The 27314-nt window shown below is 47.7% G+C and overlaps 1 protein-coding gene across 1 annotated transcript in view; it reads left to right on the top strand.

Moving 5' to 3' along the window:
• Nucleotides 1-24679, top strand: part of GNA13 (G protein subunit alpha 13) — a 30742-nt gene extending 6063 nt beyond the window's left edge. Inside the window, exons 3-4 of the mRNA XM_061145030.1 lie at nucleotides 17874-17924; nucleotides 19383-24679. Coding sequence (XP_061001013.1) covers nucleotides 17874-17924; nucleotides 19383-19955 — 624 coding nt within the window. The 3' untranslated portion in view covers nucleotides 19956-24679. The remainder of the gene's footprint in view (nucleotides 1-17873; nucleotides 17925-19382) is intronic.
• Nucleotides 24680-27314: the final 2635 nt, after the last annotated feature.

The raw sequence follows: 27314 nt of genomic DNA, 5'->3' as shown, positions 1-27314 counted from the left end.
CTAGCTCCTAAAGGCAAACATTTCCTTTTCTAGTTAGTATCATTGTGAGTGAGCTAAATGCCTTACTGTGGAAGAGAAAAGTCTAAAGGTTCACGTTGTTGTTAGAGCTTACGTTGTCTTCTTCTCGTTGCTTTGAACTCTTGCACTGAGGACAGTGCATCCCGAGACGTGGTCTCTTAGCGTCTCAGTTAGATGTCTATAACCCCTGCCTGGGGCGTGCCTTCGCCATAGCCTGCCCCTGCGCTGGAGAGATACCTTCTCTAGACAAACAAGGTGACCATAGCTAGGGAATTTGCTGAGATGGCTCCAGAGATGGGAGCCCGAGGCTGGAGATGCATGTGAGAGCTAACAGCACGGCTAGGAGTCACTGGCGTCCGTGATATACAGTTGCTTATTCAGGAGCCTACGCGAGATGCACAGACCCCTTACACAGGGCGGGAGTGAGGGAGCCTGGGCCGCACTCCTGGGTTTCTGCACACGTCGCCGCCGTCAGCGTGAGCGCGGCTTCCTGTGACGGCCAGTCCTGCCTCGGCGGCTCCCGCCACTGAAACTGCCTTGAGTTTGACGTGGTTTCTCTCGCTCCAGGGCTGCAGCTGGTGCTTGAGAATGGCTTCACCTCTCCAGGCTGAGCTCGCCTTTCTTAGGACTGAGCTCGCCTTTCTTAGGACTGAGCTTCCCGCGGTCTGGGTGACATAACTGTTGAGCCTCCAGCGCGGGCCTGTGAGGAGGAGCGGAGAGCTCAGTCAAGTAGGAGCTTCCTGGGGCTGAGACGGTTGTTTCTTGTTGGCTCTGCGGCATGGATGCGAGGTCCTGTGGAGAGAGGCTTCGTTTGTGCCGCAGCACTACTCAGGGTTTGCTTTAAAGGGAGGGTCACTGGTTTCAGTTGTGAACTGTTTTCAGGAGAAAATAGTTGGAGAAGGATTTGGTCCATTTTCTTTATGAAATGAAATCAATAAAGGACTTTGACTTCAAGTTGCTAAAAATCTACTGATGGTAGGCTTAGGGTGAAATATTTAAGTCTGTATTACAAGGATTATATGTAACATTAGAATTTGTAGAGATTTTAAAATTTAGGTCTCTGTAAAATTTGTGTTTATTTTTTGGGTGAACTTGATCAGATGTCAGAATGGTTACATTTTAGCTAAGCCTTGGAAACCCAGCGCTGTCTGCTGTTCACATTGAAAACAGAGAGGCTGTTGGGCGCGTGCTTGTAGCTTTAGTGTGACTTTGTGAGACTGTGCGTGTGACAAACACAGGGGTCCCTGGTGGCTCAGCTGGGGAAGAATCTGCCCACCAGGCAGGAGACCCCGATTCGATCCCTGGATTGGGAAGATTCCCCTGGAGAAGGGAATGGCTACCCGCTCCAGTATTCCTGTCTGAAGAATTCCATGGACAGAGGAGCCTGGTGGGCTACAGTCCATGGGGTTGCAAAGAGTCAGATGTGACTGAGTGACTAACACGCAGGACATGTAACACACGTACACGCATACCTGCGTCTGTCTCCTCATGTGTCACATCGAGTGGGCATGCTCGCATTTCGGTCGTTTTACTTTGGGTAGAAGCTTGGCTCGCCGTGGGGGTTCTGAGCTCTGGTGCTGAAGAGCGACAGTGGAATCCTGTGCTGTGTGTGGTCCCTGTTGCTGCTCCTCCCGCCTGCAGTGTAGCCCTCGCTCGGAACGGCTGGGGGCTCGCCTGTGGGGAGAGCAGAGCCGCCCCGGGACCCCGTGCGCTGCGTGGTCCCGCTTCACCTTTGACAGAGGGGTGGCCCGACTGCCGTGCCCTGGCCCGTCCTGTCGGCCCAGCATACAGGTGTGGGCTCTGGCCCTGCTCTCGCAGATGGGCAGACTCGGAGGCAGCAGGTCGTGCCTTCCGGTCACAGGGGTGGGCACGGTGACACGTGGGGCTGGAGCCCGGCCTGCGCCTCCTGTCCAGGGGCCACCCAGGCCTCGGGGCGCACTCCTGCTGTCCCGGCCCCCCAGCACGCTGCGCCCAGTTAGCACCCCCGGGACGTTCTGGCAGCTTGTTCCTTAGGGCGGGGTGGCCCGGCCCTGACAGGTGCTCTGAGCTCTGCCTACGTCCTGTGCCACTCCTGTTACTCTGGTACCGTATAGTCACGATGGCGGTGGTCATCCTAAGTGTGCCAGCAAACTTACTCACAGGCACAGTCTATCCCATCCAGCGTGCATCATGGGAAAGGCTGTTGGAACGTTCTCCGCCTGAAAGCTAGCTTTGCTGAGCCTCACCTGATGTTTCATCAGTGAACGTGGTTTTAACGTACCCTGAAGAGTAGAAGTTTAATGACGGCCAGTTATCTGGAAGGTAGGCATACAGTTTTCTAGGAAAGGGACATTTGGAACTTGGTGCGCATCTTGTACACAGTTGCTTAGAGCTGTTATTGGGGTTAAAAAACGTCAGGGCACTTTTATTCTGTTATGTTTATGAATCCCTTTGCCACGTTTCTCATGTAGTTGCCACAGATTGCATTCTGCTTATGAGCTTTCCAGATTCAGATTACAGTTGCAAATTTTTCTTCCAATTATAAAGTACCTGTTTCTGGAAATCAATAGTGATTTTTTGTTCCATGGTCTTTTCCTAGCTGTGTGATACAATTCTTCAGTCTGTGTTGTGAACATTTTTTTTTATTTTTACAAGATGCCTTTGTTGAAGAGGTTTTGTTACATTCACATTATTAGCATGAGCTGATATGGATCAAGGAAATACATTTGTTTTGAAACTGGACTTTAGTGGCCTTTGCTAAATTTGCCAGTCTCAGTGATGGTAGTGGTTTATCTTGATCTTTCCAATTTAATTTCTCTTCTTTTGGCAAAATGAATAAAAAAGATTTTGAAATCAATGCAGTGGGTGAACCTTTCCGTCCACAGCTGCTGTTCAGCAGCCGCAGAGTCCTTCAGTAGAACTGCTCTTCTCCAGTGGTTTTGGTTTTGGTCTAAGTCGTAAGACTTGTACACTTGGTTTTGCTGCGTGGAACTTTACTTTGTATTTTCCAAACAAATTAGAAAGTAACCATGTCTGCATTTACTGATTTATTTTACATATTGTAAAACTTTTCTGTGAAGGGCATTAAGGTGGTGACTTTACAGTGTGATGTGGTTTCCCGCTGTGCCTTGGGGTGAAGTGGACTCGAAGGCCGCACCACGCGGGTGTCCTGCTCCGCCTCTCCTATGTGAGCCCCTGAAGGCCCCCAGCCTCTCTGACTTCCTCTTTCTTCCACTATGAAGTGGGGACAATTCTGAGACTATTACCAGTTGCAGGGATTCCACGAGCTCAGATCATCCACATAAATAAAGCCTGTGGCCCAGTGCCCAACACCTACTGATCATGTTACCATCATTAGCTGTTAACAGTCCTGCCACATGCAAACTGTAAGTCATTTGCTAGAGTATAAAGCACTGTCAACTGTGATTTGACTCTGTGAGCTTGATTTCCAGTGTAAAAATCCTGCGTTCTGACCAGGGCAGAAGAGCACGTCATTCTCATCAGACCACGTGGTCTCTGACGGAGGCAGCACCACAGGAGGCTGAGGTTTCCACTGCTGTTGCTCCGTCTCCTTTCCAGCGTCACTGCACTGGATTTTCAGATTGGAAACTCTCGATGTGGTTCTTGATGTCTGCATGCATGAGTGCTTGGCTGCTTCAGCCATGTCTGACTGTTTCACAACCCCATGGACTGGAGCTGTGGGTTCCCAGGCGAGAATACTGGAGTGGGTGCCATTCCCTTCTCCAGGGGACCTTCCCAACCCAGGGATCAAACCTGGGTCTCCTGCATTGCATGAGATGTATAGCCAGAATTATTTAATTGTTTGGAGAACATGATCCTGGAACACTTCAGGTGTGTGGTCTGAACTGGCCAGAGTGTGGGCTCCCTGCCCCACACTTCTCCAGCATCCCCCCAGCGCACATGGACCCACTTTCCCTTTCGCCATTCCCTGGCAGAGATGTTGTCAACATTCATGTTAAGGAGGGTGTTTGGGCTTTTCCAACCTAGAAAAATTCGTTATATTCATGAAACACAGAATCTTTATTTATTTATTTTTTAAGGTTTCATGTTACTTTCTGAGAGATTTTAGAACTTCTGACTATTTTGTTAAAAAATACCAACTAAAAACATTAATAGAGTAATGGAGAAAAATAAATTTCAAATTTGCAAACAGAGCCCTGGTATCGCCGACCCTGCCTCCCCCAGACAGCCGGGTGTTGCTGGGTGTTTCCCCCGTGCAGCTGCCTCAGCCTGTTTGCGGGATGTTTGTCTTCTCTAGAAAGTTCAGCAAGAGGGGCTGGGAAGTGAGTCCTGCTGGGGTGAGAGGCTTTCACTTTCCCTTTCAGTATCCTGGTTACCACTTTTTATCCCCAAGTGATCTTTTCAAGATTATTCTCCTGTTAAGTGGAATGAACTGCCTCAATAGAAACTGTGTATCGAGTCTGCACTCTGACATCATGTGACATTCGTTGAGGCTTCTTGTGGAGAAGTGTAGTGGTTTGCATTGACTGACATGAAGGTGTGATGTGCGTTGAGGCTTCCTGCCGAGGAGTGTAGTGGTTTGCATTGACTGACGTGAAGTAGAAGGAAACCTCGGGCAGCGCTGGCCGTGAGCGGTGGCACCAGCTTCTCCAGTGTCTGGGGAGTGGCTCACGGGCAGTGCCCGCCCGGCGGGCCCCACGGGTGAGAGGAGGCACATGCCCACACCACGCGGGCACGGAGCTCTTCAGGTGTGAGGTGGCCTCTCAGTTCATTTTCTGTTAATTTTTTTTAAACCTTAATAGTCAAATGCTTTGTATTTACAAAGCTGCAAATACTATATATCCTCATTGAAATATTTTCATAAAAGGAATGTGATTTAGCCTGTAGAGTTAAAATATTGCATTGCAAATGATTTGCCATTTTCAAATGATACTAATTTGTCACATTTGCAGTAAAACTGTCTTTATTAGCTGCAGCTTCAAAAATAATGGGGACACTGAATTGTTGTCATGGATTATGTACATTTCGGCCCTACGCTAGGGTAAGGAACGTTATACTTAATTTTTTTCTTAACTTTTAAATTGTTACGTTATGATCAAATATTGCAGTCAATTTTAAGATTGGTGTTACATTCTAGTAAGAAGCCAAGGTCCCCACCTCTTGTATTCTGCGCATTTGACCTTAATGTAAGATAACTTTCTTTTGAAAAAGGAGCTTTATAAAACAAAAAATTCATCCTGTAGAACTTCATTCTTTTTATGGGAATATATATGAACATATCCATTTGATATTTTTATGTGTAGCTATTTTATACTCTGTGCAGATGTGAAAGTTTAGGCATTACTTTTAGAGTATCCATTTTTCATCATGATAAATCTGAATTCTTTTCAAATGTGAGACCTGAAGAGCAAGTGTGAAAGGCCAAGAAGGCCTTATGTAGTGCGTTTCAGGAGATGAGTTAAACCTTAAAGAGATCATGTCAGCTGCCAGCTTCCAGCAGCTGTTCAAGGACGTGGGCCTGGCCACCCACCAACCAGTCAGGCACTTTTTAGCAGGCTGAGTACTGGCTAGTGAACCGAATGAAAGTAATCTTTGTTCGAATCAATCTTAGATGCTGTTTGGAGGAACCCACATTAAAAAGCAAAGAAGTAAATAGCCACACATGTGATAAATGTTCTGGAGGAAAAGGAAAGTGACGAGAGAGCAGGAGGGTGGTCAGAAGAGGTGAGGTTGAGGTTGAGACCCCAGGGATGGAAAGGTGAGGAAAGAGTTGAGCCCAACAGGCAGGAGGAGGACCACGTGTGCAGGTCCTGGGGGGTGGGCTCCCTGGGGGGTGGGCTTTCTGGGGGTGGGCTCTCTGGGGGATGGGCTCCCTGGGGGGTGGGCACCCAGGCAAGGAGCAGCCAGCCAGCGTCCGTCTATCCTGTGCGCTGTCCTGGAGGCTGGCACTGCTTACCTGTGACCGTGGCTCACGACCCAGCGACGGAGCATGGTGCCCATCAGCTCCCCGTCCTTATCAGGTGTGTGTGGAACAGCTGCCACGCCGTGTCCCGGGATGGGCAGGCCTGGGGGCTGGGAACCACCTGCCAGCCTGCCGTCACGGAGCTCTGGGTCCAGTGAGGGGCAGCTCAGTCCCCCGCAGTGCTGCTGGTGATCCAGTGAATGGTGTAGAGCACTTATCTGTAGCCTCCCTGCCATGAGTGCACGGAATCAGCGAGTGTTTGCCAGCTCAGGAAGTGCCCAGACACGCAGGCCCTTTGACGGTGAGGTCACAGCTAGTTTGGGTGAGTGGGGTCACAGTGGAATCCTGACTGCGGGGCCCCCCTGCCTCCCCTAAGAGCACAGCTAACCCAGCGGTGACTGTGGGTGCTTGGAGCCGTGCCCACACCCAGCAGTGTGTGAGGCAGGCCGGCTGCCCGCGTCCATGCCCTCTGGCCTGACTGACTGGAGCTGGGAGTGGCTCCTTACTGCTCAGGCCGCCTTCTCTGCTGCCCCGAGTATGGGGTGCTGGATTGAACAGGAAACTGGGAGCGAAGTGACCGGGTTTTCCTCTCACCTGCAGGCGTAGAAAGACTTGGTTAATTAATGTTGACTGTTGCATGTATTTGGGCCGTGGGGACTGCAAGGGGCAGCGCCACAGGGCGCCCCGTGCAGAGGCCCCCCGGGGTCACAGAGCACTCCCGCCTGTGGGCTCCTCTGTGTAGACAGCAGGGGAATTGAAACTCGATTTGGGAAGTTATGTCTTATGTTGGAAAACTGCATAGTCTTTCTGTTTTGTTTTTCTCAGCAGTCAAGGTCGTTTCTTTCTGAACTCAACAGTTCTTTGTATGCTATTGGGATCGTATATGATTGGTTCTTTGCCCAAAAGTACTTAATTTTGAGGACTTTTCAGGGTTCAGAACTCTTAAGCTTCTTAGTGTTGTCATTATCTGAAAACAAGGTGGTTGGTTTTTATTTTATTTTCTGAGGGAATTACTTGTAATAGGCTCCATAATTCAAAATAGTTTTTTTTTTCCCCAACTTAGATTTTAAAACATGTCTGCCCATTGTAGAGTATCACCTGGTGGGCCACTGTATCTCCGTCTGTGTTGATTCGTTGCTGTCTTTTCTTCCAGTCTTTGGATACAGTATTGCCTGTCGAGTTGAACTCTCGTGTAGTTTCTGTACAGAATTTCATATCCTTTTCACTTAATGTTGTATCATTAGCGTTTCCTGGAAGGCGGTGATTTTCTCAGAGGACTGGTAAAGTGTTCATCTAGACAGTGGATATGAATTTTTTGCTTGCATGGACAGTTCTTTCCGGGAGCCACGCGTGAGTGAGTGGTGAAGTGGTGGTGGTGATGGGCCACCCTGTCGTGACGCCGCCCGGTGAGAGCGCGGCACACGACCTCAGAGCTCGCCCAGCTCTCAGTGCCGCCTCCTGCCAAACACTGTTTGATTTTTCAGGGAGTAAGGTTTTATAAAGAAATACTGTCTGCCACTCTGAAGCCTGCATTTTAAAGAAGGGGCTGTAATTCTTATATAGGCTTTTGAAAATAATTGATACCTTAGAAGTGAAGTTGCTCAGTCGTGTGTGACTCTTTGCAGTCCAATGGACAGTACCTACCAGGCTCCTCCGTCCATGGAATTTTCCAGGCAAGAATACTGGAGTGGGTTGCCATTCCTTTCTCCAGGGGATTTTCCCGTCCCAGGGATCGAATCCAGGTCTCCCGCATTGCAGGCAGACGCTTTACCCTCTGAGCCACCAGGGAAGCCCCAGTTGATGCTGTAAGATAACAAAACTGAACACTATAAGTGTAAGACATGTGCATTTGTAAGTACTTAGTAAACATACAGCCAAACTCTCATTTTCTGTCTCCAGGATGGAGCATTTTAATAAAGTCCTTCATTTTCTGGTTACACCTGTAGTAGAATTATTAAACTGTGTTTACATTTTGTGTTATATGTAAATTGGAATTTGGTGAGACTGCAGGAATACTGTTAGAAAACTAAGATCATTAGCTTTAATTTCGGTGATAAGTCTAATTAGAAAACCTTATATTAAAAGATTGTATTTGTGAGCAGTGGCAAGAAAATGGCAGTTTATAAAATAAAGTGCTGACTTCTTTCCAAAAGTCTCATTAATATTGTGCACTACTTTGTTTTTCTAACTTATATGCAAGAGAAATCTGAAGCTATTTAAATTAGAAGTATTCTTTCCAAAATTCTGCTTAGGCTGTTATAACCTAGCTTAGTCTGGAGAGGTGTTTAATTTGAAAAAAAAATGCTTTCAAAAAAGGTTATAATGTGACTGACTGATTTTGGCTCTTTTGGGAGTTTGGTGCACATAGAAGGTGCTGGTGAGATATTTGCAAGCACATTCAGCTGGACTCCACTTAACTGTCCACTGAGCAGGGGGCGAGCCCGTCCGTGTCTCTGAATGTGAGTGGACACCGTCTTTCTCCCTGCAAACCACGCCACAGGCGTGAGTGGTGCGCTTTGGAGGATGCTTCACGGTAAAGGCGAAAACGTGCTGTGTGTCACGTCAGTGCCTGCGACGTTTTCTCCAGAAAAAAATGAATAAAGTCATTTTAAAAAAAGGTCAGTCATCTCGAAGATAAGGAGCAGTAAAATGGGTTCTTTGTGGAGACCCTGCAGAAGGAGCACATCTGGAAGTGCAGGTGAAGGAAAGCAGACGTGAGCTGCAGGGGGTGGTGATGCAGGAGCGCATCACGCCGGGTGGCACGAGTTCACCAGCCTCATCACCGTGTCTTTCTTTGAAATAAAAACTAAGGGGGAGACAGACCTGGGGCCCATCCAGCAAGAAGTATTGCCTCCTGTCTTTATTACCAGCCACATCCTTAGATTGGAATGAGAAGTCTCAATTCACTAACCAGCTTTAACCTCAAACATTTCCATTTTGTTCCTTGTTTATATTTGGCATTTGATTCTTGCTGTAAACCTTATATATAAGTAAATGCCAGATGGAAGGGCTTATATTACACAGAGTCTATTCATAGACTATTTAAAGTCTCCTCTAAAGTCTATTTAGATGTGGCCTCACCAGGATATTTGCAGGGCTGAAATTACCAGTGTATACAAATATGAACTACTGATTTAAAAAAAAACGAAAACCTTCTAGGTCGCTTTTAAAGGCAAGTTAATAAATTTCCTATTGAATAGATGTTCTTTAAGCATAGGTATGGTGAAGCCTACCTAAATGAGTATTCAGGAAGCATGTCTGCCTGGCTCAGTTTGAGGATTGTTAAGACGGATGAAAAGTTTAGGCGCATTGTGGGTGTACAGGAAAACCTTCCGATGCCGGTCGGGCACCACCACCCGCCAGGCCAGCGCGCAGCTGTGGTCAGTTTAAGGAGTAAAGAGATTTCTGATCTTCTCTTACCTCTCGGTTGTGTTTCCTCTTTGAAATACTCCAGACTTGCAGACAGAAGGGCTTAAAACGCACGGCAGCTGTAAGAGCCACTGCGCCGTCAGACTCGGCTGTTTGGGACACAGACCTGTTTTGTAGTTTACTGCTCTTCAGGACGTGTGCGCTGTTCACGGTGCTTGCCTAGTGGCGGCTCCTCCGCGTAAAGAAAAGCTGGATGTTAACTCGTGTTATGTCATCGTTTTCAGAATCATGTGTATGCTTAGATCTCAGAGGAAAACCTCTCACTGCTTAATTATCATGATACAGATTTCCTTTGAATTTTAGTATTTCTTGTACTACCATGTTTACTCTTAAAAAACTATTAAGTAGTGCTAGTCTCATACCTGGGGCTTCGCTGGTGGCTCAGTGGTAGACAGTCCACCTCCCAAAAGCAGGAGATGAAGGTTCAATCCCTGGGTCAGGAAGATCCCCCGAAGGAGGAAATGGCAACCCACTCCAGTATTCTTTCCTGGGAAATTGCATGAACAGAGAGCCTGGTGGTCTGCAGCCCATGGGGTTGCAAAGAGTCACACATGACTTGACGACTAAACAGCAACAGCAATCTCGTAACTAGAAGGGCCTCCACACATAAAGATGGGATGCTTCAATTAAGAAGCGCTTATATTTTTCTAATTGACTTTTATTCACAGTGAATTTTCTGCCATTTATGAGACATACCTAATCAGCCTGCAGTTAAGTTCTAGACATTTTACAAGATTAAGCATTTTAGTAACAAGCCAAAATCCGCTGCAGTACTTATAGTTCACATTCGATTGAATTTTATCAGCTCTTTTCTTCCTAAAGTGTGATTTTTACCTGTTCACCTGGTAAAAAGACTGCTCTTCAAGAGTTTGCATTGATTTATATACCTGTCATGCAAAGTTCAGGTGTCTGTTGCAGAAGCAAATTAATTTTATAACAAACTGAGGTTTTAAGTTCCTTAGGGTCCTGTTGCCAAAATCCAAGTAGGAGTTCTAACAGTTGTTCTCATTTGTGCTTTTTTAGCTGCTTACTCAGTTACAGCTGTAGGACCATTGACTTTTAACTGCGCGAGGCTCTGGGAGCTCACCTCTGAAGGCTGTGGGCTGTGTGGGACATTTGAAAACTGGCTCTGGGGGTACGGAGAGGAAAGCGGCCAGAGCTGCAGTAACACAGGAAGTAAAGCACCTCTGAGTCACCACGCCAGTCTTTAAAAAGAGAAAACTCTGCTCGCAGGCTTAATTCTGCTCTTCAGGTCACAGTTCAGATACGTCAAAGGAAGGCCCGATGCTTTTCTTGTGAAACCTAGTTCAGCTCAAGTAAATGTTGCTTGAAACCTACTTCAATCATAAGATAAAGCTAAATAAATTTCTAATATAGATTCTTAATGTTCTTGGCATTTTTACAAAGCTTTTTAAAAACCCTAGCTGGTTTGGTATAATCAGTATCAAAAGATAACATTAATATGAGGGACTTCCTGGTGGTCCAATAGTTAAGACTATGCTCCCAGTGCAGGGGCCTGGGTTCGCTCCCTGGTCAGGGAACTAGATCCCAGGGGCTGCGTTTTAAGATCCAGCATAGCCAAATAAATAAATAAAAATAATTTTTTTAAAAAAAAAGAGATGAAATCCAATTTTGAATAAAATAGTATGTGCAGACATGAACTGATTCTGGGATTGGGCTCCTCAGGATCACTTCTTGTGGGACTTGTTAAAATTTTGATTTGGTGGAACTGGGCTAGGCCTAGGGAATCTTTGTTTTTAAGGAGCACCCTCTTCAAAAATTCCTGTCACAGGCTCGATGGTATGATATTTTAGACTTCACATGCCAAAGGACAAAATCAAGGGCATTTTGTAGGCATTTGTGTTAACAAGAGAGAATTCAAACTTCCACAGACTTTTTATTGAAGAAATCCATAATAGAAAGTTGTACACAAGTGTTTTTAGTGCAGGTTTACTAATGAGAGATTCTTCAGGAAGGGGACAGCGTGTTGCTCACAGGAGGGGTCCACTGTCGCCGGGATCCATGGCAGGTGCGCACCGTTAATGCTGCTCTGGACCGAGGCCACACAGCTCACCCTGGGGAGAGTCTCTGCCTTGCACGGGCGGTGCTGCCGTCAAGCATGTGATCCTAATGTGAGAGACCTGGGAAAGTTCTGTAGGATCTTCTTCATGTTTGCCTCTGGGCGTGGCCTTGACTGCAGCTTTATCCTCACCTTCTTGCATAGCTGAGTGGATTTCCAAGTATGGATGCTTTTTTTTTTTTTTTAACACTTGGATTTTGGTCTGAAAGATGTTGCTAGAACTATGTTTTATTTTAGAAATATCTGTCTGCTGCATGTTTGCATGAAATGGATGCCCACTATTTTAACCTGACAGCAGAGAACATGTTCTAAGTGGTTGGACATTGCTTATAATTCCGGGAATGCTGATTGTCAAAGTGATTTTTGCATGCATGTGCGTGCTCAGTCATGTCTGACTCTTTACGACCCCATGGTCTATAGCTGCCAGGCTCCTCTGTACATGAGATTTTCCAGGCAAGAGTACTGGAGTGGGTTGCCATTTTCTTCTCCAGGGGATCTTCCCCACCCAGGGATTGAACCCTCATCTCCTGCATTGGTGGGTGGATTCTTTACCACTGAGCCACCTGGGAAGCCCCTACATAATGTATTTTGCCTTTTAGGCTTGGATTGAACTCATCGGGAAATGTAGTCAAGTCTTCCCCAAAGTTGATTTTGAAAAGCCGTTCAGTGTTCTGCTTTAGTGGTTGAAGGTGTATTCTTGTTGCAAAAAAATTTGGTTTCATCCATTAGTTGAAAAATCTCAGTGAAAATTTACCTCTGCTGAGATGTGGGACTGGTGTAATAGGGCAGGTCAGCATACTCAGCTTTTCTTGCTGACCAAGCTCGTGGGCCTGGTGACAGTCCCGTCCGTGAGAGCGGATTAAGTCTTTTGTTAACAACACTGGTACTGTAAGACAGTGTAGGCATCAGGTGTTTCCTGCAGAGTCCCTGCTGGTGAAGAGTCTGTGGGGGTTTAGTCACTCAGTCCTGTCTGACTCTTTGTGACCCCATGAACTGCAGCCCGCCAGGCTCCTCTGTCCTTGGGATTCTCCAGGCAAGAACACTGGAGTGGGTTGCCGTTTCCTTCTCCAGGGGATCTTCCCGAAGAATCTGCGGTGTGACCGTTTCCACGGTCTGTGAAGTGGCCTTTTCTGCTCCACACCCTCGCCGCTGGCAGCCATGCTGCACGTCCGGATGCAGATGGCGCGCTCAGGCTCCACCTTCCGTCAGTCCGCGCTTGGCGTTGACCCCTTGGGGAGATGCCGCGGGCGGCCCTCACTTAGCTCGCAAACACCAGCTACCGGACACTCGTCAGCCCTCAGCTGCAACCTCGTTTCCATTTTTGCTTCTTGTTAAGAAGTCCTGCGATGAGCTGTTCTGTGTAAAATGGTAGCTTTCCTCCTCGCTCTTCCGTGCTGTGGCGTTCTGTTCCGGGAGCGTGGTCTGGCGCCGTGGCGCTCAGCGCTGTCCGCCCGCCTGTGGGCTCACCGCGCGGTGCGCGTGGGCCCCTGACCCACTTGGTCTCTGCCCACAAAGACAGCCTTTCTGACACGTGCCCGCTGTCCAGGGGCAACGTTGAGGCCACTCCCCGCTTAGGCGCTGCTCTGTAAAGCTGGCGCGAAACGTGGTTGATAGAACTCCTAGAATCCAGTTCAGGGGATGCCGGAGCCAGCGGGTCTCACTGCCTGCCTGCCTGCCTCTTGAGGGGGCGTCATCAGGCCCCGGCCTTGTCGGCAGCAGAGCCTCACGTGACGCGCGCCGCGGTCCGGCGGCCCTGCCCTTGTGGCGGAGCGTGCACGCACAGGGGGGAAGCGGGCGGGCCGTGGGAGCGGCCCGGACCCCTCAGGCCAGCCGCAGCCACCTGGAAGCTTAGCGCAGGATTGCACACAGAAAAGGGTTAAGAGGTGACCTCAAACGTCTTAAATTTAAAAAGTCGTAAATGCGAAATGGCTTTTCTTTGGGAGTTAAGAATTCTCTTCAATAACGTAACACATACTGAGGAGAGTTAAAATGGCGCCTCAAGTCATAACCAGAGGAGTCAGCCTTGAACCCGTGGTGTTCCTTGCCCAGTACCTGAAGTTGCTTCTGTGTTAGCCCGGGGACTGAGCAGCACAGCTTGAATGGTGAGTCACAGCAGAAGTGCCCACTTTAGGGCCCACAGGCACACGGGTAGAGGAAAGGAGAACTTCACTTTAAATCAGTTCTACAAACTGAAATTGTTGCCTAGGGCACAACTTCGGTGATTATCCATTGAACCAGGGGACTTCCTCATTTTACCCGCCTTTAGATTGAGGCTCAGAGAACTGTAGGGGCTTGCCAGATTGCTCAGCGTTGAAGAGAGGACTCGAATCAAAGTTAATGCTAGACAGGGGAAGACTTCCGATCACCTCTGAAGTGGTTAGGGCAAAGGGTTTGAGGGAGGTCAGCCCCTGGTTTTTTACAGTTCGTTCCCAGGCCCTGGGGGAGGTGACGGGCGGCCAGGCCATGCTGAGTGAAGCGTCGGAATTCCACTCAGCCCAGACAGAAGTTCCTGAGAACAGGGATGCCATCATTCATTTTCTGTGTCCTTCATGGTTGAATTGCAAGTAACACACATTTTATATATATTTTAAGAAATGTTTGTTTATTTAGCTGTTCCGGATCTTATTTGCAGCATTTGAACTTTGGTTGTGGCATGAGGGATCTAGTTCCCTGACCAGGGATCGAACTGAGGCCTCCTGCAGAAGGAGCTCGGAGTCTCAGCCACTGGACCACCATCGAGGTCCTTTTTTATCTTTTAATTTGGATTTTTTTATTTATTTGAGGTTGTAAAAATACAGATTTCTCTCTGTTGTTTTCCCAGTAGAGGTCTTTAAAGCTCCTGTAAGGAATTACCCCCAAGTTACTGAATTCAGAAGAGTATTCACCCTTCTGTAGCATGTGTGTTCACACTGAACGTGTGTGTTTAGACCTATATTGTCTCAGGACAGGTTTGAGGGGAAACATCACCTCTTAACAGTCAGGGGCCTCCATTATAACCACACCGTGTGCAATAAAAGATCATTGAGTTTATTCTTAAGATTATCATTCCTACTCTCAGTCTTCTCACTAACGGAGGGTCAGTCATATCACTTGTGATATAAAAGATGAATTAACATCACTTTTTTTGACTGAGGAGTTATTCTAAACCAAAACATGTTTTTCATAGGAATAATATTTTAAAGCATTTCTTGTCCTTGAATAGATATTGGCCAAATGTTAGGGGAGAAGGCAAAGGGCACCTTATTTAGGACTTAAAATATTAGCAATAATCCACACATTGAAATGTGTGAAAATGAATTAAAATGTTTTTATTTAGATTTTGTACAGTGTCAAGTGCACAAAGGACTTGTAGATAATACTGATGAAACTTTCTTCAGTAGAAGTTGAAACTTGTTCTTGGGAGCCCATGCGTATTTGTTTAATATCATCATGTGATTTTGGTGAGGTTTTGAATTCCTAATAAACAAAGGCACGTTCTGAGACCCACCCCCCCCTTAGGGAATGCAGTTAAATCAGGAAGCTTAGTGAAATTTAAAATATTTCTTTGTATTTGTATAATAATACCAAGAGGAGACCAAATGGGGATGATTTTCCTGTTTTAAGAAGAGAATATAGTCACTCAGAACTGCCAGATTACCTCGTCCATATTTTAAATTTTTATTTATTTATTTGACTGTGCTGGGTCTTAGTTGCAGCATGTGGGATCTAGCTCCCTGGCCAGGGATGGAACCCGGGCCCCCTCCATTGGGAGCATGGAGCTCTAGCCACTGGACCACCAGGGAAGTCCCTCGTCCGTATTTTAAATAGCGAAAACCAAAACCTGTGTACTGCAGAGCTATACTTATCATGAACCCGCGAGTCCGCATTTATTGACGGAATTAAGAATTTTCTGGATTACAGATAGATACTGCATGCTGTGTCATCTCCACTGTGTTTTGCAGCAAAACACTTCAATAGTTTCACCTAGTAGGAGAAATAAAGATTGCAGAGTGCCTCATGGTAGTTCAGGTTGGGTTTGCTGCCGCAGGAGTGCTGGGGCCAAGCTCATGGGGAGCTTGTGGTCCTTCGTTTTCTAATCATCTACCTCAGTTTAGCAGTTAAGTGTTAGTCATACCCGACTCTCTTCAACTCCATGGACTGTAGCCCGCCAGGCTCTTCTGTCATGGGATTCTCCAGATGAGAATACTGGAGTGGGTAGCCATTTTCTGCTCCAGGGGATCTTCCCGACCCAGGGATTGAACCTGGGTCTCCCACATTGTAGTTCTCCAGGTGTGGTCCCTGGGCCACAGGGATCCCAGAAAGCCTTTAAAAGGAGGCTTCACATTCTGCACTCTTCGTGGTGTCTCTGGGAAGTCCTCTCCTGTTGCAGGGCAGACATGCGCCAGTAGCAGAGCAGCATGGCTGCCGCTGCTGGAGCCTCCACACAGGCTGAGCCCCAGACACGCAGCTCAGCGTCCTTAGCTGAAAACACAAACCAGTGAAGTCGCTCAGTCGTGTCTGACTCTTTGCAACCCCATGGACTATAGCCTACCAGGTTCCTCCATCCATGGAATTTTCTAGGCAAGAACACGAGTGGGTTGCCATTTCCTCCTCCAGGGGATCTTCCCGACCCAGGGATCGAACCCGGGTCTCCCGCATTGCAGGCAAAGCCCCAAGGAAGACACACACCAGGCTGCCCTAAGATTGTCCTTGATCTAGCAGTAAAGACTGTTTCAGATCTCCACATGAAGCACTCTGGACGCCTTGATTGAGCAGTAAAGTTTGTTTCAGGTCTCCACGTGAAGCACTCTGGACACAGCAGGCTCCTAACACAGACCACAGTCTCTGGAAGCGCCTTGGTAACTGGCCATGTTGTGTTTGAATTCACTGTATTTTTCATGGAAAACCATTTTTCCTTGAAACAGACAAGCAGCTTACTCACATTTGGGCATTTGATGGGCTTTTTTTTTTTTTTTTTTTTTTTAAGAAAATGAGTGAAATTATTAGCCTGCCAATTTGAGGAAAATAAGTTTGTTGCCACTGATAAAACTTGAGCTTTCAACTGAGAATCAGAATTTAAGAAAGCTTGTGTCTGCTTGCCACCGTGAGCTTGTCAATGTCCCAAGCCATAAGGCTTCTTAAGAGATCGTGATGATAACAGTGAATATGATTTTCTCCATATTACGTCTTGTACACTTGATTGCCCACTGTATTCTAGGGCTTGATGCTACAAAGTTGTTGGGGGGTAAAAAACCCATTGAGAGTACAAGGTAGACTTTTTAATAAGCTGTCATTTGTCAAATTCTGGTGTAGAAACAAAAATATCTACAATTGCAGAGGCTGTTAAGATATTCCGTTTCCAGTGGGCATTCTGTAGGAGGCTGGACCTACTTAACTGGCTCCAGCTGACGGCCCCTTTGGTGACAGTGTGGGTGCAGAAGCAGTCAAGTTCCCACTCTTTACTAAGCTCGCGTGAATGAGTTTGTTGGTATTTTTAAATGAATTAATGAGTAAAATATTTGTTAAGCTGCCTCATTTTACTTTCTAACATGGTATTGTAGCTGTAATCCACTTAAACAAAGTCTCTTTGGGATCCTGAAGAATCTTAAGTATATAAGGGGAATCCAGAGACTAAAGTTTTGAGATCTGCCGCTTTCAGGCCTCATGAGTCAGAGTGTGGCCCCAGAAATCACCTGATTGCAGAAACTACCTACAGGCAAGGCCTTTCGGCGACTCTCTTCTGCATCAGGGAGGCACTGCCTTCCAGAGCCAGACCTGGGGAGAAGCTTCTGGCAGATGGGTGCTGGGCTGCCAGAGATCCAGCGGGGGTGAGCCCACAGCCTTCTCTGCGCGGGTGCTCTCTGCTCACCTGTCTGTCCGCTGTTCACGGATTTCCTTGAGGAACGTGTTCCCATAGCTTCAGGTGTCTGAAACTGCCTGGTCTAGGAGCAATCTGGGCCCAGAGAGTGTAGGCTGGGGGGCTCAGGGGCGTCTGTCTGGGCTCGCCTGTGCCCTCGGGTCCCCACCTTATTCATGCTTTGCTCTTGTCTCAGAAGATGACCACCTCTCACGTAAACTTGAGATGGGAGGATGTAGACAGAAATCCTCCCACCGGGATTGTATTTGTATGTTTATCTCGAAAGCAGTTTGCACCTTTTCATTACGTCTTTGCTGTGGACTTGCAGCTGTGTGGAAATGCGTGCGTGGAATCCTCTTTGAGGGGGTGGTCGCGGGGGACGCTCGTGCAGAGACTGAGACTCCCAGGCTTCGGCGGAGGCGGACGTTTTATACATTTTTAGTGGGGTCAGCTGCTCCGTCTGAAGTTGGTGACTAAGCAGAGTATGTTTGGATTAAGTGTACAACCAGACAGTTTAACATAAACTGTTGTAGCAAAGTCTTCCATTTCTCAGTGCTAATAACGATTTATTTTCTTCTTGTTTTCAGGGTGAATCTGTAAAATATTTCCTGGATAACTTGGATAAACTCGGAGAACCAGTAAGTTTTCAGGCAACGTTTATGTTTATTGTCGCTAGAAAGCAGTAGCCAGGATGAGGAAATTTGGAGAAATTATGTACTGAGCCATTTCCTTTTTCCTCATGGCTGTATACGGATTGTTCTTGCTTCATTTTTCCCTCTGTCTCCCCTCCTGACCGCTGCCATTTCCACAAGGAATGCCCTGCCCACTGTTCATGAAAGTAAAACTCTTCACAGAAAGAAGTTTATGCTTGAAAAGAAGATGGCGCATGAACGAGTCCGTGTCGCGGTCTTTGCTTTTCTGTAAGCAGAGGTTGAACACAGAGTGCTGAGTTCAGAACTTTCCAGCGAACGTTGTTTTCCAGTTCAGGACCCCCGTTTGCAGGGTTGGAGGGTAGGAGGTTGGATTCTCGAGGCTGTGACGCGGGCGGAGTCACCCTTGCCAAGGGAGCCGCCAGCTGGACCGTCCCGCGGTGCATGCCCTGTGGCCCTGCGCCGGCAGAGGCCGGCGCTGGCCGCTCTCCACACAGGGCTCAGGCAGAGGCCTCCCCGGAGGAGGCTCGCGGCTGCTCGGGAGGCCCGGAGGGCCGCTGCTCTGGCGCTGACGCCTCCCGAGCAGCCGCGAGCCTCCTCCTGAACCCTGCCCTGCTGTAGAGCCTCATGTGGTCCTGAGGGGTCTTGGAGATGTTTAACCCTGGGAATAAAACGGAAGGGGAGCACAGAATGAGCCCTGTTGCAGGTGGGAAGCAGCCCCGTGTGTCCGGCCGTGTGGAGAAGGACCTCCGTCTGCTCCTGCGGGACACGCGTTGCATTTTCCTGGGTGTGTTGCTCGGTGGCAGTGGTCCTCCCTGCACTCAGGGCGTGTCTCCCCAGACGCGGGCGTCCTCGGGCGGTCTCTGTTTAAGCCCCTGTGTGTGTCTGTTTGGTCCACTCCATCCACTTCAGTGAGACTGTGTGTGAAGACCCCGCTCACTGTCACTCTTCCGTCACGTTAGATTGTAGTCAGCCTTAAAGAAAAGAAGTACCAGCCAAGTGGAGAGAAGCATTGGTGGCTAAACTCAGTTTTTCAGAGTTATTTCATGTTTTCCAATTCAGATAGTGTGGACTGACATGTTCTGGGTTCACCTTTCCGTGGAGCCTTCCTTGAGCACATCACTCATCACGGGTCCCTCCTCTGCGTTCAGACCGCACTGCTTGTATTACAGTTGTTGATTCATGTGAGGTTGGCTGGTCTTTTCCCCTCTTTGCCTGAAGGCAGGGACCTTGTGTCTTGGTTCTGAAGAGCTGAGTTCTTGCTGCTTAGCGACAGGGTCTGGCACCTCTTCGACATTCAGCAAATGCCCTGCAGCCTGCCAGGCTCTCCTGTCCTCAGCTGTCTCCCGGAGTTTGCTCAGATTCATGTGCAGACCAGTTAATGGTACACTACACTTTCTCACTATTCCTGAATCACTGAGCAGGAAATACTTTCCTCTTTTCCAGGAGTACATTCCGTCCCAGCAAGACATCCTGCTCGCCAGAAGACCCACCAAAGGCATCCACGAGTACGACTTTGAAATCAAGAATGTTCCTTTCAAAATGGTTGACGTGGGTGGCCAGCGGTCAGAGCGGAAGCGCTGGTTCGAGTGCTTCGACAGCGTGACATCCATACTGTTCCTTGTCTCCTCGAGCGAATTCGACCAGGTGCTCATGGAAGACCGCCTGACCAACCGCCTGACCGAGTCTCTGAACATTTTTGAAACCATTGTCAATAACCGGGTTTTCAGCAACGTCTCCATAATTCTCTTCTTGAACAAGACAGATTTGCTTGAGGAGAAAGTGCAAATTGTGAGCATCAAAGACTATTTCTTAGAGTTTGAAGGGGACCCCCACTGCTTAAGAGACGTCCAGAAGTTCCTGGTGGAGTGTTTCCGCAGCAAGCGCCGGGACCAGCAGCAGAAGCCCCTGTACCACCACTTCACCACGGCCATCAACACCGAGAACATCCGGCTGGTGTTCCGCGACGTCAAGGACACCATCCTGCACGACAACCTCAAGCAGCTGATGCTCCAGTGACGCCCAGAGGCTCTCCGCCTTCCCGCCTTCCTGTGTCCTGTTTGTTTTATTTTTAAAATAGAAGTTTACAGCAGGAATTAGAACAGTCTTGATTCTGGGTTTAACTCCTTGGAAATCTCAGTCCTCCTCCCACGACTCCCGGTCCCTGGCAGAGGGCTGCCCGAGGTCGCAGCTGCGGCCTCCGTGGCGGGGCCCTCCTCCCGCCAGGCCTCAGACGAGCTGTCCTTCCGGCTTTGAACCTTGTGCTTCAAACAGCGCTCCTGTAGTGCCGAGTGCAGCAGGTGCCCCTAGCGCCGCGGGGCGAGGCTTTGCACGCACAGACCCTGGACCGAGCAGGATGCCTCTTGGCCGCCCGCATGCGGCAGCCGCGCCTGTGCCCAGCCTCAGTGGCCTGTTGGGAAAGGAGGGCCATGGGGAGAAGTTTGCTCTGAGGGGTGGCGGTCCGTAGACTTCCCCGGGTTTGGCCTTCACGTTTTTTGATTGCTCGTATACCTAACAGTTGTTCTGAGTTTCTGTGGCTCCTGAAGGCAGTACCCTGCATGTGTCTTAGCTTACGTCAGGATGTCTCATCTGGTGCTGGTAGAAGCTCACGTGTGGTTCGGTGTGCACAGGCACGTGCCATTCCTGGTGTTTTGATCAGAAGTCAGAAGAGAGGAGTGCAGGTCGCCGTTGTCATCCTTAGATAAGTCATCCAGGTGCCATGCGGGGAGCACTCTGCCACAGCAGCAGCTGGAGAGTGCAGCCTGAGAACAGAGCTTGCTGATACACACAGCCCTTCCCAAGGATATTTTGTTTTACTCTCAGACTTTGAGGCCCCGTCTCAGACGCGGTGGGTCCCACAGTGGGAGTCCCTGTCGCACCATCACGGATGTGGTTCTTTCACACTCCTGCCTGTTCCCGTCAGCTCCACATGGCAGCATTTATGGGGTGTTTTGGGTTTTGGGGTTTTTTGGAGCTTGCCAAGGGCAATATTTTCCTGTCAGACTATCCAGGAAGCCATTGTTTGAGGTTCTTGTTCCTTCTCGCTGTGTCTCTGAGAGGCTGTACGTGTTCGCAGCACTGTTCGTGGAATTCTAGCTCTCCTGAGCTGCGTTTGGAAGGTTCGAGGATTCTCCCAAGAATGAGGAGTCGTGTTCCAGTTCCTGCTGAAAGATGGTTACATGTGATCTCCCCCACCACACCCCAAATTAAAATGCACCCCCCAAGGAGCTTTGCCATTAACAGACGCATCCTCCGTGAGCACCTCAGAATGGCTGGTTTTCAGCATTACGAGGAGCGCCCTGTAGGTTATGTGGTGCTGGAATTGGGCAGAGGAGCAGGTGTACAAGGTGACAGTTCGGGAAGTCTGACGGTTTTCTCCCTTTCCTGACAGTTGTGGTTGACTGTGATACCGGTCCTTTTACTGTACAGCTCACTGTGTTCTCAAGTGTTTACAGGCAAGCAGTGCTTGAAAGACTGGTCAGAATTGTGGATCCCTCAGCCCTCCCCGGTCGGGCTGTGGGTCTGTGTCGCGGGTCGGGTTAGGATAGGACTCTGCCGGGACCTGACCAGGGGTTGTCGGGCGCCTGACTTTTCTCGCATCTGAAGCTCCTCCGTCGTCCCCTCCGCAGCTTCCCGTGTGTCTGTGGCCTGGTGATCCTGTGCTGCTGGCCTGAGCCCTCCCCGTGACACAGGCGTCCGTAGAGCAGGGCCTGCGCGTGCCTGAGAGTTCTGTGTCCAGCGCTTCTCACCAAACACGAGTGTGTTGTTTAACCCGCAGAGTGAACCATTTCAGGGCACAGCACCTGCGTGTTACATGAGACTTTGGTGGAGGTCTGTGCGTCAGTTTAGCAGGAGGTGTTGTTTCCCTCCAGTGAGGGCTAAAGTCTGTGTGTGCAGCGAGGAAGGATGGTCTCAATCAGGTCCTCGTTCAGTTCTCTGATACGAGCCACACATACTGCCGGACAAAGCAGAGATCCCCATTTTGAGCACCACAGTCAGATGTTAAAGCACCAAAGAGATGGGATACTATTCTGAGCATTTGAGATTCCTTTCCTGATGTGTATGAAGTCTCAAAGTCAACTTTCTTTTAATGTAAAACCTCGAGTATATTTTGAGGCAGTAAATTACTCATACAGGCTTGCAGGTTCACTCTGAAGGCTTTAGTGCACATGTTTTATATACTGTATTTTTAAGCCATGTGAAAGAGTCCTATACCTGCATCATGAAAACCAGATCCTTTTAAAACACCCCTGTGTGAAGGGGAGGTGGAGATTAGGGACTAAGCTGCAAGGGTGCTCATAGTTTTCCCCGTGCCAGTTCTCCCACCCCAGTCTCTCAAAATGTAATTTGAATTTAAAATTCTTCACTGTGTTTAATTTTCTAAGTCTTCATGGTTACAATTTGGAGTAAAATGTGCCTAATTTTCCATTACATTCTGTTCTTAGGTCTGAATGTCTTCTTGTTTAATTCTTAAGAAATGTCACACAAGTGTCTTCATTGACCTTGAAGAACCTTACAGTATACAGAGTTGCCTTATAAAGCAAAGAACACCTCAAATTTTTGCCTTTTTCTTAAATAGGGAAGAGTTTTTGTCAGATATTTTTTCTGAAGATCCAAATAATTTAAAGGCATGCCTCTGCCACTTAAATATTATTTTAAACAACCCACATCCTTGCGTGCTGCCAGTGTTGTGTTAAACTGGAATCTTCCGTTGTGTCATCGGGAACGGGCACTTGATAGTGGGGCACAGCAGCAGCCGAAGAAGGCATCATGGAAGCCGCGCCGCGTGTCCTTCATGTGGCGAAGATCCTCTTGTTAGGCTCTGGTGAGGTTGCCGAGGGAAGTCCTTGTTCAGTGGTTGGTATAAAGCAGGAAGAAGTCGGATTCCCCAAACCCCAGGAGTGATTAGAAGTGTTGATTTACATGCACAAGAAATCATGGGCTCCATAATTGTTTGTAAGCAGAAATGAGTAAATCTTAACTTCCAGCATCTGCCCAAATACTTGTATTTATGCTTTTGGTAGGATGTTATTTTCAGCATTAGTACACATATCCGGTTATGCCTTATTTATATGAAGAATAAAGTTACCAAGTCATGTTCTGTAATGTTCTGAAATTCAAATCACTGTGTGAGAAACCCTCAAATTGGTGCTTTCATTATATAATGAAACATTGCGGCAAAGCCCCAAACCAAGCCGTCTGAAACAAGATTCTCTCCATTGCAATCTGTAGAAGTGTCACTTCTGTCCGTGTATTGAGAAGGCTGCCTATCAGTGTTAACTCTCCGTTTCTTGTTTGAATCCATGAAATCATGCCTGTAAATCTCAGTCACACGTTTGTAATAATCTCCCTAATAAACCTAGAGAAAGTTACCGTTACCTTTTCATTTCTTTTCATGAAAGAAAGTTAATTGAGGGATCAAGAGCACAGATTCTGCATGTGTCTTTTTTTTTTTTTCCCAGTTGAAAATCTGACTTTGTCTTTCACATCATTTCAACGTGCAGAGTTACATCACTCACAGGCGATCTGTCCCTAGGTCTGTGCTGCTGGACTAAAGTGCTGCTTTTCCCTTCCTTCCTCCTTGGGATAGGATCCAGATTGGCTTTTCAATGTAGTAAACACGAGGAAGGGAGGGAGTGTGTGAGTGTGTGTGTGTATCTCCACGTTCCAGATAAACAGTAACATTCCCATTATCTTATGGTACGAGGTTAGGGCTTAATAAATTTGTAGAGAGATTAAAGTGAAGTCTAAACCTGGACACTTGGTCATCAAGTTGAACTTAGTGGCTTTTTCAGTACCATCAACTTGCTACTAGCCTTGGCATGTTAGTGTAACTTGCAGCACACCGCTAGCATCCTTATGTCTGTACTTGAGTGTATAGTTAGCACATAAAGAACTCATCCTTGCGGCGTCTAGGTCTAAGCGTCTGATTTCCAATGGCAGAGCTTACATGGAACAAAAAAGTGTTAGTGGTAGGGCAGTGATCTCTGGGTTGGTAAGAGATTTTGTGACCTTTCCAAAACAGCATCACCTCTGAGTGATGAACATTTCCAGATGGACGGAAGCAGGGCTCCAGGGGGCATCACACTGTCAGTTCAGAAATCTCCTGATAGGAGGCTCCTTACTCAGTCTCTGATCTGGGCTTGTCTCTGGAAAGCCTGTTTGTAGTATTTCTTGCCACAGTTAAGTGTTGTGTTTGTCCTCAGTCATGCCTGTTTAGGGGTTAATTCTTGGAAAGGACCTGTAACAATGCAGCAGACTATACCGTTGACCCTTTCTTTACCTCTTACTTGAAAGTAGAATTGCAAAATGTTGAAATGGCTTTTCCCTGCTACTCCAGCCTGGTGGAGCTCATTTACCACAGAAGCCTTATCAAAAAGTCTATTTTGTAACAACCTGGTAGATACTGTACCTAACAACACGATTTGTATTAGCTCTGTATCAAAGTCATTTGCGGCTTCAGATTTTTTATACATCTATCTTTTTATAACTCTGAGAACTGAGCACATTATCTGGTAGTTGTTGTACATTTTTTTTTTCTGTCAGTGCTTTAGGATTGGCAATAAATTATTTCTACAGGAGGTCTGAAAGTGGAAAGAATGATTTGATTTGATAAAAATGAATTGCTAGTCATCAAGGCTTTTTACTTTTGTACATATTTTGCGAAAATTTTGCCTCTTGCTATTAATATTTGCTTTGTAAAAATTACTGACGTTTAATAAACATTTATAAACTGTTCCATACTATGATGTTATTTAAACTAACTCTTTGATTAATGTCAAGAGTAAAGCAGATACTTAAAGTCTGAAAGAAGTTCCGTCCAGTGACTGGAACCTTAGAAATTTCTCTCTTGGTAGATCTCTGACGATACTTTGACTTAAGTTAGTCTATAAACATTTCCTCACTGAAGAAGGGATGTGGACTTGAAGAAAGTTCCCAAACATTCGTTTTGATGTGGCAACCAGGAGCAGGAAACACGACCTTTTCTCTCTGCTGCTCTTAAAATCACTCAAGTTGTGCACAGATGTCTGGGCTCACAGTTTGTCCACCTGCGAGTCTAATGCTGTTACGTCTTTTGTAGCTGAAATGGCGTTTTAAAAGCAAACTGATATGATACCACTCCTTTTTTTGTTTCAAGGAACTTTATGATTTACCGAAAAATTGCAAAAATAGCAGTTTCCTAAAACTCCACACTGGGTGACAGTTTCCCCAGGTGACATCGTGAACTGTCCTAATTAATATCTTGCATTACACTCATGTCCCATAGTAATCCATCTGTTAAAATTAATGAACCAACGTCGATCCTTTATTCTGACCTAAAACCTGTACTTCATTCAGATTTCCCTAGTTTTCCCTGCTGCCCCTTTCTACTCCGAGTCCGTGCATCCAGGACGCCTTCTTAGGATGACTCGCCCTGTCTCTGGGCTCCTCTGGGCCGTTACTCCTCACAGACTCGCCTCGTTCTGGTGGCCTCGGCGGCTTGGGGGGGAAATGCTGGCTGGCGTTCAGACAGCCGTCCCTCTGTTGGGAGCGGCCTGGTGTCTTCCTCGTGATTGGATTGGGCTCCGTGTCCGGGACCTCAGAGGTGAGACAGCGCTCGTGCAGTTACATCATTCGTCCTTTCCCTTTGCGACTTCCGCTCAATTAGAAGTCATTCGATAACTTTTGGTCTGGGTACACCTTTCCTTAACTGCCGTTATGGGAGACAGCATGTGCTTTTCTTCCCCGGAGCAGAGTGAAGGGGCTTTTCCTACCACTGGGATTGCAAATCAGGTGTGAACAAGCATTCGTGGTGATGGCTGTAATCCAGGACTGGTTGGTTCCAGGCATTTCTGGCAAAATAAAAATTGTGCCCAAGAATTCAACATTTACTGTGAGATTTCCCTGTTAACCGCAAGAAAAATTGAGAAAAGTCTGGAGGTACTTCCAGATCTACAAATACCTACCAATTTGTAGACTGCAAACAGGCTTTCTTTGTGAGATTTAAGATCTTTTAAAATTGAAACTAAACTCACGTGTGCATTTAATTCTCCCAAAGCAAACCAAGAGGTCTTAAAAAAAAAAAAATCCCACAACCTTTCTTATTCTGTTGTTGGAACAAGAGAATATTCATTTGTCAGTGGAGATGGCTGAAACCTGTTGTCCAGGAAAGGGCTGGGCACTGTCGACATGGCTGATGGGCAGTCACATCGCCCTGGCACCATGGCCTGCCCCGTTGCCCAGACTGTGGGTTTTTGGAAGGAAAAAAAGAGACTTCTGTCCTTTGAGAATGCAGGAAACTCTCAGTTCATAGGTTAAACCAGAAGTTTGTTTGGGTGACAGGAAATCTGGCAAACCCTCCAAAAAACAAAAAGACTCGGGCACAGTTTTAAAAGCCATACCAACTTTCCGTCGGGAGCGAGTGGGGCCCCTGGCAGAACTGCAGCTGGGATGAGGAGGGACAGAAACACTGTCACGACTTCCTGAGCGTCTCCGTCTTCACGCCCACCACGACGACGAGAGGCTTCCTCAGGGCTCCGGCCCCAAGGAGGCAGAAGGAAGTTCCCTCCAGAATGAACGATGGTACGCAGTGTTGCTTTGTCTTTTCCCCATGAAGTTACATGAAAGGAAGACAAGCAGTGAAGCCTCTCTGAGTTGACCATTCTTTTGTCGGCCGACTTCACGGCCACTTTACATTTGGGCTGGATTTCCCTCCCGTGAAACATGGGGGAAGGGAGAGAGCAAACTCCTACGATGCCACGAGGCCCACACTGTTGACCTCGGGAGAGGAGCAGTGTGTGTGTTCTCTTTTCTATTCTTCTCCGTGGAAAATCCCAGTTCTTGTCAGCTTTGTGAGAATTAACTCACCGGTTTCGTTTGACGCCAGAATGAGTCCACTGAAACTTGATCTTGAGAAAAAGGCCATGGCGGCGCCCAGGCTCCGCAAACAGCGCGTGGCATCCAGGCCGTCCCTGCGTTTCTGTCGCGGGGTCTAGTTCTGGGGGACGATGCTGAGTCAGTGTCCAGAGGGTGAGGGTCTTCTCGGGCGCTGCAGCAGGGCCGATGCACACTGCCAATGCAGGGGGCGCGGGTTCCGTCTCTGCTCGGGGAACTAGAGCCTGCGTGCCACCACGAAGATCCTGAAGCCACAGCTAAGACCCAGCACAGCCAAATAAATAAACGAACACGTTTTTGAAAAAGAGGACATTGCAAAGCCAGGTGGCTGCCCGGCCTTACGGCAGTAGTAACCCTCCGCGTGACACGGGCGCCCTGGGCAGCGCACCCCTCTCCTCGTGTGTCTGCGTTTTACTCCTGGCTGTGCTGGGCCTTTGCTGCTGCGCAGGCTTTCCTCGAGTTGCAGTGAGTGAGGACCACTCTCTGGGGGTGGAGCACGGGTTC

Source organism: Dama dama, chromosome 5 (genome assembly GCF_033118175.1).
Source record: "Dama dama isolate Ldn47 chromosome 5, ASM3311817v1, whole genome shotgun sequence".
In the NCBI taxonomy this organism is placed as follows: Eukaryota; Metazoa; Chordata; class Mammalia; order Artiodactyla; family Cervidae; genus Dama; species Dama dama.
Note: the sequence above shows the minus strand (reverse complement) of the source record. Positions and strands in the feature narration are given on the sequence as shown.